The sequence below is a fragment of the Sphaerodactylus townsendi genome, linkage group LG03 (genome assembly GCF_021028975.2).
Source record: "Sphaerodactylus townsendi isolate TG3544 linkage group LG03, MPM_Stown_v2.3, whole genome shotgun sequence".
Taxonomy (NCBI): domain Eukaryota; kingdom Metazoa; phylum Chordata; class Lepidosauria; order Squamata; family Sphaerodactylidae; genus Sphaerodactylus; species Sphaerodactylus townsendi.
The window spans coordinates 46,760,180-46,779,621 of record NC_059427.1 but is presented as its reverse complement, the minus strand read 5'-3'; the positions used below and the strand labels follow the sequence as shown (position 1 = coordinate 46,779,621).

The window sequence follows — 19,442 nt, the reverse complement described above, 5'->3', positions numbered from 1 at the left end:
CTTTTGTAAACTAAAACCAGTGCCAGTCCCAACTAACCATCAGACATATGTCCATGAGGCATAAAAACATGCTTTTTCCAAATGAGATGTAGGTATAACATCAGATCCAAAAAGGATGATCTGAAATAGGAATTGACTTAACCTGCTTTCGTTAAAGAGAGAGAGAGAGAGAGTGTGTGTGGTGAGGAAGCCAAGCAATTCTCTTTGTGGAAGGAGTGCCCTAACCTCTGGGCTACCACAAAAACAGGTTCCGTTCTTTGTAGCCACCATTCTAATCTCTGACAGTTAGAAGATAATTTCAGTGCATTGGCAGGTGTATATGACAATGGGTAGGTGATCCTTGATACCTGACTGCTTAGGACATTATAACAGCATGGTCAAATTTTACCAGACTGAATTTGACCTCTTGATTATACCTTTCGTGCATCAAATCATTTTCACGAGATCATAAAGGCATTTCAGGTTTGGAATAACCAGTTCCAGCTTTTTGCAGTCGATAAACTTGAAATCCAACTAAATAAATCAATGAGACACTGCTTTTCATTAATATGGACTTTAAATGAGTACAGGCTATTTCAAATACATCTTTCTACAGTACTACCAAGGGCAATGAGTCTATTGCTTCCATGGACAAACCTCTTTATTAATACAGCTAGCTTACGTCACGGTATCAAACATCTGTACTTGGAATTGGCCCACTGATTTCATTGGTTTGTTCCTTTAAGCAAAAATGTGAAGGATGGGGACAGGAAAATGGTGTTGTCCTTTCTGTGCCATCTGGCCATATTGTTCATTTACATTTTATTTGTTACAGCTCTATTATTTATATTACAGATATTATAACACTACATCATTCTGCAAATGCTGCTGTTTAACCAATAATAAAAAAATAAACCCACTTTTACATTTGGATTTTCTGTCCCAGTGCATGAGTGGTGTCGTGGTTAAGACTTGAAAAGAGTGGCAGATTCTAATCTGGAGAATCAGATTTGCCCGCTGGGTGACCTTGGGCCAGTCACAGTTCTCTCAGAACTCCTTCAGCCCACATGTTGATAGCACTTTTCACCACCACCAAGTTCTGCAGTCTGATATTGTTTTGAAATTTTAATCTTGGCTGTTCCAATATAAAACAACCAGATTCAGCATAATTAAATCCACATAGAGTGTGTTCTGGTAACAGAATGTACAGATTTACATATGTTACATTCAGCTAGCTTTCACCGGTTGTGCAGCTGCTGACATTTTAAAATGTCCATATGATGTAAAACAATTTAGCTTTGCTGCATCTTGACTCATTGTCAATTCTGCCCAGATTTTCTTCCCTTGGCCCTTGCTTTCTCATTGGCTTCTTTCCTAGGCCCCATGTTTTTCTAAATAGCCTCCTTGTTTACTTTCTGAGTCAACTGATTAGCTTTTATTTGTAGCAGTGTCAGTCTTTTAGAGCATGTTATTTCCACCAGTTAGTTAACTGCTCTTGAATTACAGTTATGTCATTTTAATGGCTAGGTAATCTTTCAAATTGGCCAAATGACTTACCCACATCCTAAATACCAGATATAGCTTGGAGTCCCTAAACATTCTAACAGAGGAAAGACACAGAGCAAGAAAAATAATCTACTCTATGCTGATGTCAGAAAGAACCCACCAGGACTAGGGATGTACATTTTTGGGCTGCCTGCCTTGAGAAAGAGTGTAGGTTTGCAAAACACACCCATGGAACAGGAATCCTCACATTTTGGCTTGGCTTAATAACAGGTCATCATTTTTAGTCGCTGCTGCTGACTTGCACAAGGAATTCAGGACAGGTCAGTATTTGGCCTCTTAAGTTGGACTTTCAAAAAGACAAAAGCTGTGAGAGAAGAGACAACATGGCTCTTGAGAAAAGTGGTCTTTTTCTTTCCTTAACGGTGGAAACGGGTTCTTTGCTTAGAAGAATTGGTGGGACAAAAGATACAAAAGGCTGAGAACCACTGGGCTAGAGCACTTGGGAGGTACCATGTCATCAATGGCATATCTAGGGAGGCAAGTGGGGCAGATGGTCATGCGGGGATGCATTTTGGCTCCCAGCCAAACTCACGTACCCAGCTCATGCCACTTGTGTAGCCCACACCACTTGCCTCCTGCCCCCAGCCAAACCTGCCCGCTGCCACTCTCCTCGCTTACTCAGTCTATGCCGCATGCCCCTTTCTTGCCTGACACACAACACTTCTTGCCTCCCTCCCCCCACCCCCCTGGCACCCAGATTCCAGCTGAACTTGTCCTCCACTGCTTGAGCAGCCTGCCCCATTTGCACAGCCTGTGCCACTCACACAGCCCATGCCACTTGCCCCAGCTCGCACGGCCTGCCACACCATTTGCCTCTCTCTCCCGTCCCCCCACGTTCAGCTCCCAGCCAAACTTGCTCACCACTGCTTACCCACACCAATCACACAGCCCACACCACTTGCCCCTGCTCACTCAGCCCACCATGCCACTTGCGTCCCTCCTCTCCTCCTGCCCCCAGCTGAACTCACCCGCCCCCAATTGCCTGGCCCACCCTTTTTGCCCAGCCTGCCACACCACTTCCCTTCCTCTCCCACCGTGTCCAGCCCCCAGCTGAGCTCGCCTGCCCCTTGCCCATCCTGCTCACCCAGCCTGCCATTCCATTTGCCCAGCTTGGCCCACCTTCAGCCTTCTTTGAGTCCCCACAGCCAAAGGTTCTGGCTCCCGGTTTCCTCGAGGGCTTGCAGCTGCTTCCCCCATGCCCACTCTGCAACCAACTTTGTGGGTTCCTATTTGTGAGCTTTCCCTTTTAGAGAGGACTTTTACCAGCTCTCAGAAATGCAGTTCAAGAGGAAGAGGGCAAATAGACAGTATGACAAAAACAAACATAAAGAGAAATTAACAAATTTAGCTTCTTTGTGTCAGCATTATAATTTTATTTTGGGGGTGTTGTATACTATACCCAACTCCCAGTTTTAGTTCAGCACACACATCTATCTCACAAAAGACCATTTTTATGTTAAAAATGTGAACTGCTTTTCTGATCCAAAAGTTGTGCATAAACTTGAAGAATAGGAACATGAACACACTGTAAATCAACTTTTGTCATAAAATACACTAAGATGGTTGCCCTTTTTAAAATTTAACTCAACATATTCTTGGGATTTTTTTGCACCTCCTTTTGTAAATCTACAGTTCTTGAAATATTAGAGCTATGTGTACATTTTGAGCACTGTTGTTATCTGTTGTTGATGCTCCTCTAGAGAATTAAAATGGTGTCTTGCAGCATTGTGACACATACCATGAAATTAACATATTTGTCATTATGTATCATAAAACCGATTGCATGTGTAGTATTTGCTGTGTGCACCAGAATTTAGTGGGGCCTCTGTTTCTTTAACTGTATTAGCTTAATGAGCTGTAAAGATAAAAGATGTTCCATGGGGAATAAAGTAGAATCCTTTTTTTTTTCACTTCACTGGTTGAAAATTATTCAAGAGCCAGATAAATTCTTTTCCTGTGCATTGTGCTACTTCGTGGTTTATTGCATGGCGCAGGGAAGGCAAAGTGGGGGAAAAGCTCTGTAGGTTGGACACATCTCCCCCAGTGAAATTAATCGTATTATTAGACAAACTGCTTCAGCAGCTGGCAGAACAGCAGGAACACGTCGATTCTGCTTCCTTGGTTACAGGGAGTGATAGTGTACTTGACCTTCACAGGAGCAGGGTCACAGAGAGGGCATTTTGAACATTTCTGTCTGGTTTTGTGATTGGAATTTTTATAAGTGGCATCTGGAGACATATGTTTGCGAAGAGCCTAAAACTGGCCTCCTCATTTCTTCTGAATTGTTTTGGCTAAAAATCTTTGCTGAGGAAAAATGTAAATAAAGCTGCAGGAGGAGTTGACACTGTAAGTATCAGAGTCTCGGTAGTATCAAACTGGGGCTCAAGAAGGGAGTTTAAATTTTTTGCTTGGAATATGTAGAAATTCTCTTGGCTGGTGGATCATTGTAATATCTTGTTTATAAATATTTCCATTTTCAGCAGTTTTCAATTGAGACTCAGTGATCTGATATTGCTACCAATTAAAAATCATTTAAGAGGCCCCTTATTACAAACTGAGTTTTTTATTTACAGTTTTAATGGTCATAATTGGCAAATCTTTATTTCTTTAGATCTGCTGAAAGCTTTATCGTCATTGACCATATCTGTTAGCACACATTTTTTGTTCATAGCTTTTAGCAGCATTTTCATACAGTCTGATAAACTATAATGTGTTGTATTTTGCAGTGTAAATATGGAGGGGTAATGACAGCTTATTCTTGTCTTGCTTAAAAAGAAATCTAATTTAGCAAGCTAATTGTCTACGTACTAAGTGGCAAATGCCGTGGTCTAACCTTTTTCTAAACTATGGAGGCGAGACATAAAGAGAAGCAGTTTGGTAATGGTTACGAAATTATAGGATTCATAATAAGACTGCTAGAATATACAGTCTTAATACTAGAATTAAGTAAGATGCTTGTTATTTAGTGCTGTACTTTTTGACAGTAGTTGCAATATGTATTAACATTTGCAAAGCAAATTAAAATTTGGAAGAAAATTGAGCTTTTGAACTTTCTGTGTACCTTTTCTTCAGTTGGAAAATGTAGCATCCTACTGAAAGTTTGCTGCTATATATGTGACTTATTTATGCAGCCAGGTGTGACCTCTCTAATTTGAAGTTGTGGAGGTTGTATATCACCAAGATTCATGCTGAGTATTTCAGAGTGAGGCATATTCTGCTTAGAATATCCAATTAATATGTTTTGTGTACATTGTGAATATGATAAAAGTGTCGTGACTAAAGAATATTTTGTACTTTTTCGGCTAAGTTTTGCATGTATTTATTACGGAGAGATTGCAGTTGACATTTCTCGCAATATTTCTAGAAATTATAATTACTTCTCAGTCAAGAATTAGTAATTAGCCAGCAGTGTTTACAGTGTTAATAGTCAAAGATCCTTTCCTTGGAGATACATACATACATACTCTAAATATATATATTCACCACATGTCATGTAGGTATCATTTGGTGAACTTAGGAAAGTGGTATTATGAAACTACAAGAATAATTGGAAAATAAATACTGGGCCAGATCCTACCACTCCTTGACCAAAATGTGTTGATTCCTATGTTCCTCTCTATTGCTGTGACCCTTTCTGATTCCTGGAGGATTTGGTTGTTGGATTGAAGGACCCACATGAAGGAGAGGGTCCTGCGTGTGTGGGGTAGAGGAGCTGGGGTGAAGAGGGACAAGGAACAGAAATTGCTCCTCCTTTCTATTCTGCTTGCACAGCTCTAATGAAGGAAGTGGTAATTTCATCCCTTTGTCCTGACTCCTTCTAGACTGTCAACCCTCATGACATCTGCTCTTCCTTCAGGGTACTAAAGAGCAGAGGCCTGAGATCTATTGTTGACCTTGAGGTTTTAAAGAAGGACCTCACATGCAAATGATTGTAGATGGAGAACCTGAAGTCCGTAGCAGAGGCACTCGAACCAAATAACTTTCTGTTATCTGTGGCCTTTACTGAGACCCTGTTCTAGTTATTCCAGTTTAGTGCCGGTTTGCCTACCAAGACAAGCATTGCAAGCTTTCCCATTCAGCCTTGCTTTCATCTTGGGGTCTTCACCAAGATGATTGTTGACAGTTTGGATTACAAAGAATTTATCTGTGCCCTTATCTGAATTATATCCTTACCAAGGTGCCCTCAATCGAATATAATGGAATTCCACGTGACGCTGCAGTGCGTACATTGCCACAGTTTTACAATCAGCCAAATGAACAGTTCTCTCCAGCTGTTTCAGTGACTATAGTGCAGAGGTCTTCAAACTATGGCCCTCCAGATGTTCAGAGAATACAATTCCCATGAGCCCTACCACTTGGCCATGCTGGCAGGGGCTGATGGGAATTGTAGTCCATGAACATCTGGAGGGCCATAGTTTGAAGACCCCTGCTATAGTGCTTCGAAGAGATCATTGATACTTCCAGATAATGTTTCTACTACAGGAAAGGAGTGAGATGGTGCAAAGGTTGGCACACCAAGTGGTAGTTTTTGATCTTCAAAGCTCATATTCTTGGCATATCTCCAAAGTTCAGAAATTGCCTGTGAAGAGCTTGTGCTCTGGGCAAGATTATGCAAGACCTTTTCAGTGGTTTTTTTTCCCCCCCCCACTGCTGTTTTAAATAAGTAACTTCTCTGTCTTTGGACACCAGCAAAATGTTGGTATGTTAGTAGACCGTAGACTCCTGGCATTAGGAGTCTCCTTCCACATTCAGGACTGTAAACTTTGCAGATGCAAACTTTGCTGGTTGAGAAATATACTGGCAAACTCTGCCTGCACAAGATTTGTGGTCCTTTCTAGAGATGTCCCATAGTCTCAGCTGCCTATTGCCAGGGGTGTAGCTACAGAAAATAGCACAGAAAAGAGCAGCAGTGGCGTAGTGGTTAAGAGCAGGTGCATTCTAATCTGGAGTAACCGGGTTTGATTCCCAGCTCTGCCGCCTGAGCTGTGGAGGCTTATCTGGGGGATTCAGGTTAGCCTGTGCACTCCCACACACGCCAGCTGGGTGACCTTGGGCTAGTCACAGCTTTCCGGAGCTCTCTCAGCTCCACCTACCTCACAGGGTGTTTGTTGTGAGGGGGGAAAGGAAAGGAGATTGTAAGCCCCTTTGAGTCTCCTACAGGAAAGAAAGGGGGGATATAAATCCAAACTCTTCTTCTATGTTTAGCACTGACGGTGGTGTACAACGCACCCAGCACCCAATTGAAGTCCTGCTGCCCCCCATCTCAACTCCCCTGCCGCTGACCTCCCTCTATCACCGCACCACTAACCCCACCCCCACCCCACCCTGCAAACACCTTTTCCAAGCAGTGCTGGTCAGCAGCACACTGGGAATGGGGAAGGAGGATGCCCTCCCTGGCCTTAACCCTACCTCCAGTATGTAGTTAGCTGGGACTACTTGGAAAAGGTTTTTTGGGGGATGGTGGTGTGGCGCCAGATGGGGGAGCTTGGCCGAGGGCTGGATTCGATGCAGGGAGAGGGGGCAAGGGGCCAAAGTGCATCCCCCATGTGACCCAGGCAAATGGCGCCTGAGTCGTCTGGTCCCCCTGGTTCTGCCACTGCCTGTTTTGAGAGAGGGGATAACAAAGGCCCCTTCCGCATGGGCCAAATACAGTGCTGTGCAAACGGTGTAAATAACGCTGGTGTCGCCCCGATCCATCCGCACAGCCAGCCGTCCTGTCGACAGCAAGCGCATTGGCAGAGTGCAAGACTTCACATGGCGGTGTGGTGGTTTTTTTCTTGGCCGCACATGTACCCCCATGTTGACATTCCATGAGACCCTGATATGACCCTGGGCGCCTGTATAGCTACGCAGATGTGAACCAGATATTTTTAAAAACTGAAAGTGTGGCTAGAGCAGAAGTGCCTCCTGCTCGGCCTTTCACTCGGTACCGGTTGCAGAGCTCTGTTTTTGGAAAGAATTGCTATTTTAAGCGATTTACCAGTACACTGTTTTGGGGGAAAGAGAGCGTTGCAGCAACAGTGGCTGTGCAAAGTTCTCTCCCCAAACGGTGTTTTTACCGTCCTTAAACCGCTGTTTTTGGCCCGTGCAGAAGGGACCAAAGGGAAGGAGGCAACCGGCACGGATCGGCCTTGATTGAGGGACCTCATCTCTCAATCACCTTTCAGATTGCCAGTCACTTGTACAGGTTGTGTGAAAATAAAGATATTTTTTAAAGAAACTTCCCCAGATTATTTTAGTGTACTTGCAGGTTAATGGAAATGGGTTGTGGCAGTATTCAAAGGTGTCTTTTCAGGTACGTGTATCTCTGCTGTTCTTGCTGCTTCAGAAGCAATTTATGGGTTCAAAAACTGAGATTCTGGTGAATCCCAGTGGGGCCCCCACTCCCCAGTAATGAGTTTTACAACTCTGAGGTCAGAGGAGCCTCTAGAGATGTAATTGCCTCTATCGATTGGCAATCAGGCTCTCCTTGTCTGCTCTGGGCTGGGCTGTGGTGTGAGGAAGGAGGCAGAGGCACCAGCCCCTTCAGAAGCAGAGCAGGATAGGGTTTGACTTTCCCTGCCAGCACCCTTTAGCTCTGAAGTTCCTAAACTAAGCACAATAGTATAATTTAACTTTTCCAGGCACTTGTAAATGCAAATGAATGTGCTGGTAGCTCCCAAGTTAATAACAGTCCATGGTTCCTGAAACAATAACTCCTTATGAAATATAATAAACTAGCAGTCAAGCAAACAAATACAGTGGGCTCCAGAAAACTGTTGGGGAGGGTAGTTATGAGCTTCTTGCCAGTCTGGCTGGGACAGGCCACTGGCCAGGCAGTGATAGCCTCTCTCCTGACAGCGTCCTTCTTTCCCTTGTCTTCTGTTCCTCCTTTCATTTGCTGTGGTCAGTGCCCTGCCCTCCTGAGATCAGCCCCACCCCTTCCCCTTGTGTTACACTGGTTGGCGAAGGGCAGAGAGGCCTGGCAGATGCCACTTCAAACGGCCTCCTTTCAAGCCATGGGCGCAAGAGCAGCAGCTCTGAGTGGCCATTGCAAGCAGGCCTAACGCAGGCGCTTTGTCCAGCTGAGGAGACCCACAGAGGGCTTTGGAAGGGCATATAGAGGTTCTGAGGCATAAGAGAGAGTTGCATTTCTCTGAGGGTGGGGAGGGAAGATATATCAGTGATGACTGTATTGTTGAAGCAAAGGATTGTGGGAGGTGTCGATCCCTCTTTGCTTGAAAAGCAGCTCCCTCAGGACTACATCTCCCAGAGTTCTTTGCTTTTAAGGAGTGAGTCATTGGGAAAATGGTTTGCTTTTTATATAGTAGGATATATAATGAAATACAAAAGGCCATTGATGTTATTTTGCTTTTTTTAATTGCTTCAGTTTTTGTATAATTTTATGTAAAAGTCTCCACTCAGAATGGCCTGCCTCTGTGGCTGTGCGTGCAAAGAACCTGGAGCATTGTCAGAGTGGCTGCACTGCTTTATCCACTGGCCATTAACACATTTTGGTAAGAGGTTTTCAGTATGAAAAACTTCTTACCATGCTCACCAAATGCACAGTTGAACCCTTCAGTCATTGTCCATGATACTGTTTACACCAAAGGTATTGTTTTTAGTAAGAGTGGCATCAGTTCCACATATTCTCTGAATTGGCTGCCCTGTCATTTCAGCCAGGCCATTGTCTTTTTCACAAGGACAAGGTGATGTTCACCCATCCTTCATGTAAATGACAATTCTGTTTTTTTACAGGAGCTCTGCCTTCCTTTATTCTGTCCCATTCTTCAGCATCCTAAAAAAATGAAAGGAAAGAAATGTGGTCACCTCATTCATAAGAAACTGAAAGTGTAATATGTATCTGGATCAACTGGAGTTCACTAATAAAAATCTAATTAATGAAATAAAACAACACAATTTTAAAAGTTTTCAATTATTATCATCAAGGGGAAAAAGCATACTATTGTTTAAAAATAATGGCTAGTTCCAAATGGGCAATAAATGGAATGTACCCCAAACCAAAGAATTTTATAGTACTTTAAAGGCATGTGTTTGACAATTGACAGAACAAATGGCAAGGTGAGTCAGCAGGGGGGAAAAATCTCCATTGGATCCCAAGAACAAGAAGAGCAGTTTTTAAAACCTCAAGACCTCTTCCACGTACACTAATGAAACAGCAGCAGGAAAGGAGAGATGATAGCAGCAAAGGAAGGAGGCAGTGGCAGTCCAGGATTGGATTTTCTGTCCCCCCAATAGCCCCTCACAGGTCTGGCTTGTTATTTTTCTAGTACTGAATCTATGAGATTAAAATGTATCCACTATGTTTACATAGGTGCAAACTGTACGGACAACATTATCTGAATCTCCAGTGATGACCAGCCCCTCACAACGTATCCAGATCATCTCCACAGACTCCTCTGTAGCTTCACCACAGCGTATTCAGGTATAAGGTTTGTTTCCCTAAATGTTGGTTGGATTGGGGGTTTCTCTCTGCCTGCTAAAGCTGTTTCCTCAGATTGCTCTACAATAATAAAACACATTTATTTATACAGGATTGTACAAAATGTAAGACAGGAAAGTTGTTTTATTGTGTAGTAGTTATTTGAGACCATGGAGTGATCAAACAGTGTACCAAACTTTACTGAACAATTGCCCACTTTGCTTCATTACTGAAATTATATTTTTGTTGAAATCCTGACATCTCTCTTGCTAATGTGTTTACTGGGTGGGAGATGGATATGTTGGGAAGATTTCCTGTTGCTTTCCCATTACATTCTAAATAGTCCTATACATCCTTAAGGCGCATCAAGATAAAAGCTGTCCAGTTTTGCTAGTAACACCTGTTTGTGACTGAGTTGTATACATAATCTGACAATGGAGAAAAACCAGCATACTTTATAAAGTGGTGGAATCTAGTCCCTAGCCAGAAATGACTCATTAACACTTATAGAACATTTCCATTTTGGGGGTGCTGTGTGGTTTCCGGGCTGCATGGCCGTCTTCTAGCAGCATTCTCTCCTGACGTTTCGCCTGCATCTTCAGAGGATCCAGCCATTGAAGATGCCAGCCGCAGATGCAGGCGAAACATCAGGAGAGAATGATGCTAGAACACGGCCATACAGCTCGGAAACCACACAGCACCCCAGTGATTCCAGCCGTGAATGCCTTTGACAATACATTTCCATTTTTGTTATAGATTGTCACCGATCAGCAAACAGGGCAGAAAATCCAAATAGTTACGGCAGTGGACTCCTCCGTGTCCCCAAAACAACAGTTTATATTGGCTAGTCCAGATGGAACAGGAACCGGGAAAGTGATCTTGGCTGCACCTGAGGCCTCTAACGCCAAGCAACTTATTTTTACCACAACGGATAACATCGTACCCGGAAGAATACAGGTGAACACAGGCTTCAGAAGGAGTGTGTGCCTCAGGACTCAGTCACGCAGACTTATATAGTAGCATTAAACCAAAGATACTTAGTTTCATCAAAACACAATGTTTTGTTCCATGAGATGATTTAGAAAAAAAAAGTGTTAACCAATGAAACAAAAGTGGTCATTTTTGGCAGTAGTGCGACAATAATTTTGCAAATGAATATAAATTTTGAGAGAATGATTTTGACATTTGTGACTTACATGGAAAAATGTGTTTTTCTTCTTGGAATATTTTATCACACACACCTTCATTATTTATTTATTTATTATTTATTTATTATTAAACTTGTATACTGTCCTCCCTCAAAGGGCTCAGGGCAGTTCACAGCAAGCAAACAAAACAAACAGGCAGATAAACAAACAAATACCGTAGATTTAGTACTGGTCCTCATTAAAACACAGTGCAATATTATTACAATATACCATTACAATATACCATTTCAAACAACAGATGGCGTCTAACAGCTAAAACTCCTCTAGGGGGGGACAGCAGGGCCCCGGTTGTTAAAGGGGGGCGCACATCAGCAGCTGGCCTCCCCAAAAGCCAGGTGGAATAGCTCAGTCTTACAGGCCCTGCGGAACTCATTGAGGTCCCGCAGGGCCCGGACAGCTGGAGGGAGAGCATTCCACCAGGCAGGGGCCAGGGCCATAAAAGCCCGGGCCCGAGTGGAAGCCAGACGCATCATGGAGGGGCCGGGGACCACCAGCAGTTTGGCCTCTGCCTTCATTAGGCATTACTGGAATGTTTTATCATGAATAGGTGGATTCACACTTGACTGTTACAACAGAAACTGTCACAGCCTTTTGATTGATTGTTTTTCTTTTATCAAAAAATATCATTGCCACTGAGCTGATATTCTCCAAGTATTTCTCCCTATATTCTAATCAGTTTCCTTAGATCTTTTCATTTTTTTCTAAATATGCTCTTCTACTCTAGCTGACATTTTTATACCTTCTTTTCTGCTGCTGCTCCTACTTTAATACACTTTGCACTCCCATGTGCATCATACCTCTGCTTTTTTTGTTTTCTTAATCTAATCTGATGCTCTAATGGTAAACATTCTAATATTTCATTTTAGATTGTGACAGACTCTGCCTCTGTGGAACGTTTGTTAGCTAAAACTGATGTTCAGCGACCACAAGTAGTAGAATATTGTGTTGTCTGTGGAGACAAAGCATCAGGTATGTGCTCGTAAGATAATTATTTGGTGTGGTGTAAAAAGTGAACTGTGACTGTTTATACTATGAAAATATCGTTCAAGGTGTATGTATGTGAAATATGGCTTTTGACTGTAGGATGTTGTTAATTGTTTTAGCATTGCTCAAATTAGACATTGACCCTGTGGAGTATGTTGGAGGCCCAATGAAAAATTATCCTGCATGAGCTACAGGAGGGCCTGTGATCAACATGCATTACCTGACTATGGTGGGGTTTGCCTGACGGAAGCAGCACCTTCATCATAGGAAGAAGGCTGAAATTAATCTTTCAGCGAGCTGCTCTGCATTCTGCTCTCTATGCTCACAGGTTACAGGACTACCACTGAAATAATCCTTGACTATCTCAAGTGTCCAACCCTCACAAAATGCCATGTTTACCATTGAAGATTATTCCGTATATATTCTACCCCAATCTTTGGATACCACATCAGCTACAAAACCAAAGGGAGCGAAACAGCTGCCTAAAAACTAGAATTTTAAAAGAAAAAAGAAAAACAAATCTATGTGTGTGTATGTTTCTAAACAATTAAAAAATACCCAATGTTGATATATTATTTCAAAAAATAACAAACATCAACCAAAAAACGCATTCATAATATAAAACGAAATTTCTACAAATGTATGCACGTGTATAACACATGAAATTCACCTTTCATTATGGCAAGTAAACAAGAAAAAAACCCATTTTGACAACGATCTTCATCGGTCAGAATTCAACATGAAGAGTCGCACATCAAAGATTACAACCAACACGCAGTATAATAAACCTGAGAAATAAATATATTTTAAAGTATTATTTCTTTATAATGTACAAGCCATACTTTTCTTCACACTTAGCATTTGTTGGCTGTAACCTTTTCGGTATGTGTAATTGTGACCACTGGTGAAGATGGTTGGTGAAAAGCAATTCCCCCCCCGCCCCCCCCCGCCCCCGCCATTTATTTGCCTTTGAACACCAGCAGAAATCCAACCAAGCTGGTAGACAGTGGATATTTCCCTGGCAATCGGCGTTTCCTTCCATGTTAAGGACTGGACACTTGATTTTACAGGTGTAAACTTTGCAGGTTGGGGAACACACTGGCAAACAACGTCTGCACAGGATTTGTGGTCCTTACTTGAGATGTCCCATAATATCAGGTTCCTCTTGCCAGGGGCATATCTAAGGAAAATAGCACCTAAGACAAGCACTGGCATTGAGCCCCTGTCCTGAGGAGGGAAGAACAAAGGGAAGGAAGCGACCAGCATAGATCCTCCTCACAGTTAACTTGATTGAGCATATCCCATGCGGCAGTACTTTCTTGTCATTAGTAGATCTTTTTTGAATGGAAGCAGCTTTTTTACTGGTCCACTTGCCCACAACAGGTGGGCTTAAGCACCAAACATATCCCACTACCTTAAATTAACATAGTACTGACAGCACTTTTAAGTAAATGCTCTTACAGTGATAGCAGATGCTTTGATCATAGAGGATTTTCCTCTTAACAAAAATCTTCCTAAATTACACCTGAGAGTTATTCAGTGCTAGGAAAAAGTGTAAAAGAACTGAAAAAGAAGTCCAAGGAATAATTGTGCAACATACTCAGCATGTTACAAAAACAGTTTATAAATCAATCATCTTGTTGCCTGTGTATTCTTAATTTTTTTTATTAGGTCGTCACTATGGTGCTGTCAGTTGCGAGGGATGCAAAGGCTTCTTTAAAAGGAGCGTAAGGAAAAATCTAACCTACAGTTGCCGTAGCAACCAGGATTGTATCATCAATAAACACCATCGGAATCGTTGCCAGTTTTGTCGGCTAAAAAAGTGTCTTGAAATGGGAATGAAAATGGAATGTGAGTCTACAGCACACAATTTTTTTCCCTATGGAGTGTTAAATGGTAATTTGGGGCAACTTTGTGGCTGTGATTAAAATCGAAGATTGCTTTCCTATGTTTCGTTACTAAGTTTTCATCATTTCAAAAATAGATTAAAAAAACCTTTTTATCTATTAAACTCTATTATTTGGTTCACTTTCTTAGGTAGCAGTGAAGATGTATTAACAGTGCAATCCTAAGAACATATTCCTGGGAGTAAGCCCCACTGAACAGGCCTAATAGAGCTATGTGTAGACTTGCTTAGGATTGTACAGTTAGAGCCTTCCATTTTTGTTGGATTGGTCAGCAGTATAGTGACATCTGTGGATTAGATGATGGTAGCCCAATCAAAGGATTAACAAAAGGCTAAGACTCTGTATCTAAAGTTTCATATTGAGGTCAAATATCTCGCAGGGTCTTCTGACAATGGGAGTGTGTCAGAACACAGGACATACGGCAGAGCTTAGGAATACAGCATGACTAAGGAAGACATGAATACTAGTAATTTTCTGGTAGTTCAAATCAGAAGTTCAAAGCATAGCCTTTAAAATGTCTAAACCGTCAGCACAATAAGACTGGCCTTTCTTCAATAATCTAAAACTGTTTTATGATCAGCTGTTAAGGCTGATGGTCTTGTTTGTCTGCAGAAATATGTTACCTGTTCAGATGTGATTTTTAATACATGTAAGCACATTATATTTACTAGAGCAGAACATTTAGCTATAAGGCATTCATATCTAGAAAAAGCAAGTCCTCAGCTCACAGATAAAAATAGCCATCAAAACCTGTTTTCATTGGTTTGGTAGCACCCATTCAGCTGATAGTGTGCATGTACTAGTTCATAACTGGACCGCCTTGATACTGAAAAATAAAATTAGGTGCCATCAGCAATTTAATTATAGTAGATTCCATGGATAACCATGGCATAGTAGATAATCATGGATAGTCTTCCTAAATGTGCATACCCTGTTTCTCCGAAAATAAGACACCCCCTGAGAATAAAACGTAGTAGAGGTTTTGCTGAAGTGCTAAATATAAAACATCCCCCGAAAGTAAGACGTAGCAAAGTTTTTGTTTGGAAGCATGCCGGTTGAACAGAACACCAGAGCATGCAGCTGTGGAGCGGAAAATTAAGACATCCCCTGAAAATAAGACATAGCACATCTTTGAGAGCAAAAATTAATATAAGACACGGTAGATGTTAAAGATGGGTGATACAGTTTGACCTTGCACAACCCTTTGGGATAAAACCTATGAAAACGAATTGGCCGTCATCAATTTTTTGAGACTTATCTATCAACAACCAGAAACATTGGAAACTGGAACAAGCACAGCCATGCAAGTTTGAAGTCCTGCTTTAGGAAAAATCAACATGTTTATAACCCTTTGAATAAATATTTGTTTTCAAATCTATATGCCTATGGTGTAGCTGTACAGAGCGAAAGGAAGCCTTTCGATGTGCAGAGGGAGAAGCCAACCAATTGTGCTGCTTCAACAGAAAAAATCTATATCAGAAAGGATCTGAGAAGTCCTCTAATAGCAACTCCGACCTTTGTAGCTGATAAAGATGGAGCCAGGTAAGTGAAAAACGGGCTTCTCTAAGGTCGGTGCAGTCCAGAGCTGTTGGGAAGTCAGACTTCAAATGTTTTGTTGACAAAAGAAAGAGGTAATATGTAATTCAATTAATTTATGTTCAGGACCAGCGGAGATAATTTCCCCTTCTTTTAAGTGCATATAGTACCATATATCTTTCTGTATTTATTGGGACAACGTACACCAGCTCTTGACAAATTTTATTTGGCTCTAAGAACCAGACACTTATGCCAGTGCTGGGGAGACTTGCTGTAGTGCAGTGCAACACTCAGGCACCAAAGGGGTTTTCCCGTGGGCAGGCTTTAGTTAGCTTCCCTTTGGCCCGGTAATGCCTCCATTTGCTGGCATAGACTCATACCAGCGAAGAGGTAGGCACAGCCCATGCAGCTGTATAGAGCAGGTCCATGGGGACTCATGGAGCATCCTTGTTAGTTTGCTAGCCATGGTGCCACTACCTCCCCCTGAGGATTGCACTGTCCACTTTAATAACATTCAAATAGTGGCAGGTAAATTAATTTCTTAAACAGCTACTTTCTATTCTAGTTCCAGTCATCTACTAAATTAAACTTTTCAAACCACACATACACACAATCAAAAACAAAACACAGGACAGATGAACAGGCAGAATGATTAATAGGAATCGGGAAGGGTTGAAGATTAGCTTTTTGTTGTGATGACAACCAGGGTTACCCTAATATGCATTTATATACTATGACAGTGGTGGCGAACCTTTGGCACTCCAGATGTTATGGACTACAATTCCCATCAGCCCCTGCCAGCATGGCCAATTGGCCATGCTGGCAGGGGCTGATGGGAATTGTAGTCCATAACATCTGGAGTGCCAAAGGTTCGCCACCACGGTACTATGACATTTTTGTCACAGCTTTAATACTATTCTGAGAAACTATGAAGAGGTGAGGATTAGGTTTTGGGGCAGCAACAATGAGAAACTGTGGTCACTAACATACAACCTCCTGACGGCTGAGAAATGAGCCTAGTTTCTGAATGGAACATCATCACAAACTAGTCTCTTTTTCAGCAGGAAGCCTTCCATGTTAACTGTGTGCACAAGGGTGGTGGTGGGTGGAAACATCTGAGGATCAAGCAGACTCATTCCTGTCTCAAACAAATTGGAATTTTCCCTTATTTTTAGATGTAGTCATTCAGTAAACATGGCTGTAATCTTTTATTTATTTGTGGAAGTTTTTCAAGACCCAGTGCAGCTTAGTGGTGCATGTCAAAACTTCATCTCAAAGGAATTATACTATTAAGGCTGAGACAAGGCTCTGAAATGATAAACTCCGTGAGGCAGAGGCTTGTCACATGCATTTTATTTCCATCGTATCATGCAAAACCATGGTGCTTAGTACATATAGATTAGAAATGGAGTTTCATAAAAGAGGTATGTTAATTAACAGATTTTGAATAAATATGGGAATTGTGATATTTTCTGAGGATGCATTCTGTAGAAAATTGTTTTAATCATAGTGAACTGCAAGTTATTGCCATGGGGTTGAACCCAAAGCACCACTGGAAGGAGACATGTTGGCAGAGTGGGACTCCTCCCTTGCCCACTGCAGTCCAATGAAAATATGTTCTTATGATTCGTGGAACCCTCAGAAACAGCATGCAGGGGGGGAGGGAAATAACAGCCTTACAGTGGGACGGGGGACTCTGCAAAAACTATCTTCCCCTTTCTAACAGAAGGGCAGCATCTTTCAATCCAACCAATGGGATTCATATTTAAATGAACCTTGTAAAGAATGAGGGCAGAATCAAGTTTAAGATTATTGCATTTACACATCAGCACAGGCATAGCCAGTGTTCACAACTGAAGATGGTGTCCTGTAGTCAAATCTGAGACATCCCAAAATTGAAAGTCAGAAAACTGCTATTTCTCATTATATTCAAGGAAAATTATGTAACTCTCTAATAACATAATATTCATTATTCTTGAATATACCCTTTTGCATTTTTTGAACAGATCAACTGGTCTTCTTGATTCAGGGATGCTGGTAAATATTCAGCAGCCGCTAATACGTGATGATGGCACAGTGCTCTTGGCTACAGATTCCAAGGTAGGCTCCTTGACTTTCCTTGCATCACATTTCTTATTAAATGTGCCTTGATGACCATGCTCTTCTTCCTTGGAAGCAACACTTAGTCCAGATTCTTCTTATCAGCTATGCGAAGGGTTCCCCAGTGATGAAGAATTGACTTGGCTGGTGGCTGAATCTGGAGAATATATATCTTAACTTCACATAACATTAATTTTCATTAAAGTAGTTTTTCCCTTTATAGGCCGAGACAAGCCAGGGTGCATTGGGAACCCTAGCAAACGTTGTAACGTCACTTGCCAGTCTCAATGAGTCGCTCAATAATGGTGACACTCCTGAAGTCCAGCAAGAAGACCAGTCTGCAAGTGAGATAACTCGGTATGCACCATGTCTTATCAGCATTATTGGTTTACTTGTAGATAGATGCAATAGACACATTGGAGAGCCAGTGTGATGTAGGGTTAAGAGTAATAGACTGTATCTGGGAGACCCATGTTTGAACTTCTGCTCCCTCTGTGGAAGCTAACTGGGTGACCTTGGGCCAGTCACATTCTTTCATCCTAATATATGAGGGTTGTTGTGAGAACAAAATGGAGGCAAGGAGAACGATATAAGGTTCTTTGGGTCCGTGCTGAGAAGAATGGTGGGGACAAATGAACTAAATAAAATAATTAGTGGTTGTATTTCCTAATATAAAATGTCTTAAAATTGGATGAAACATTCTTGACAGACTTACTGTTGTATTTCAGAGCATTTGATACTTTGGCTAAAGCACTTAATACGACAGATACTGCTGTAGCTCAGAATCTAGCAGATGGGATGGATCCCACAGGCGGTGGGAATATTCATGTGATCAGCAGAGATCAGTCTACGCCAATCATTGAAGTTGAAGGACCCCTCCTTACAGATACTCACGTGACATTTAAGGTATGGTGTTTCCTTAATTTATTTGGCCAAATCTGATTCATGTTACTTATTTAAAAAGAAGAACCCTGTCAGTATGTGAACTTGGAGGACAATTACAGTCTGTTTCCTCAGCAACCCGATGGCTGGGAAAGGGCAGCAGTATCAGTGAGGATGTGACACTCCCAGGTGACTCAAGCAAGCAGACAGGAGGAGAAGGAACCTCTGCTGCCCCTGACAATGGGTGAAACAGTGTCTGTAAAGGCGAGGAAGGAGGGGGTGAGGAGGGTAACAGAAGCACCCCTGCTAGGGAGTGAGGCAACGTAGCAGGGGGTCAGGAAGACGAAGGAAGGAAGGATGGAGGAGGAGGAGGAGGAGGAGGAGGGCTGGGCAGGCAAATGGTAGGGAAAGCAAGTAACTGAAGGAGAGGAAATAGGGACAAGTGGAGGTGGGACACATTCCTGACAGGTCCCCCCTCCCCCTGCTCATGTCTGTGTCTGTGTGTGAAACTTTCCCAATGCCTAGAAGTCTTACACAAAGTACGTTATGTTCTCACTTCTTTAGCTTAACCCATAACATAAAGAGGAGTTGCATGACTTATTTAATATTCAGACAGACCCTAATGAATAGAAAATAACTATGGAGTACACACTGCTTCATTCTATTGTCTTTACACTCTGAGTTCAGACGTTTTTAAAGCTATTTTTAAGAGAAAATGGGATATGTTTATAGTTCCATAGTAAAAAACCTAAAACCCTCTTGAGTTTATTATGTTATCTATCATATCTAAGAATAATCAAGAAATGATTTTTAAAATAATTTATTGAAATTGAACTTCATGTTTGTCCCTTTCTGTTC

At 42.0% G+C, this 19,442-nt stretch overlaps 1 protein-coding gene across 3 annotated transcripts in view; it reads left to right on the top strand.

Moving 5' to 3' along the window:
* Positions 1-19,442, top strand: part of NR2C2 (nuclear receptor subfamily 2 group C member 2) — a 43,652-nt gene that overhangs the window by 6,182 nt on the left and 18,028 nt on the right. For all 3 annotated transcript variants that reach the window (XR_007243791.1, XM_048487987.1, XM_048487988.1), the window contains exons 3-10: positions 9,860-9,970; positions 10,724-10,924; positions 12,042-12,144; positions 13,831-14,010; positions 15,461-15,608; positions 17,609-17,702; positions 17,926-18,059; positions 18,431-18,608. Coding sequence is in view for 2 of the 3 variants with exons in the window: in XM_048487987.1 (XP_048343944.1) it covers positions 9,860-9,970; positions 10,724-10,924; positions 12,042-12,144; positions 13,831-14,010; positions 15,461-15,608; positions 17,609-17,702; positions 17,926-18,059; positions 18,431-18,608 (1,149 nt within the window). In the remaining variant the exon portion in view is untranslated. The remainder of the gene's footprint in view (positions 1-9,859; positions 9,971-10,723; positions 10,925-12,041; positions 12,145-13,830; positions 14,011-15,460; positions 15,609-17,608; positions 17,703-17,925; positions 18,060-18,430; positions 18,609-19,442) is intronic.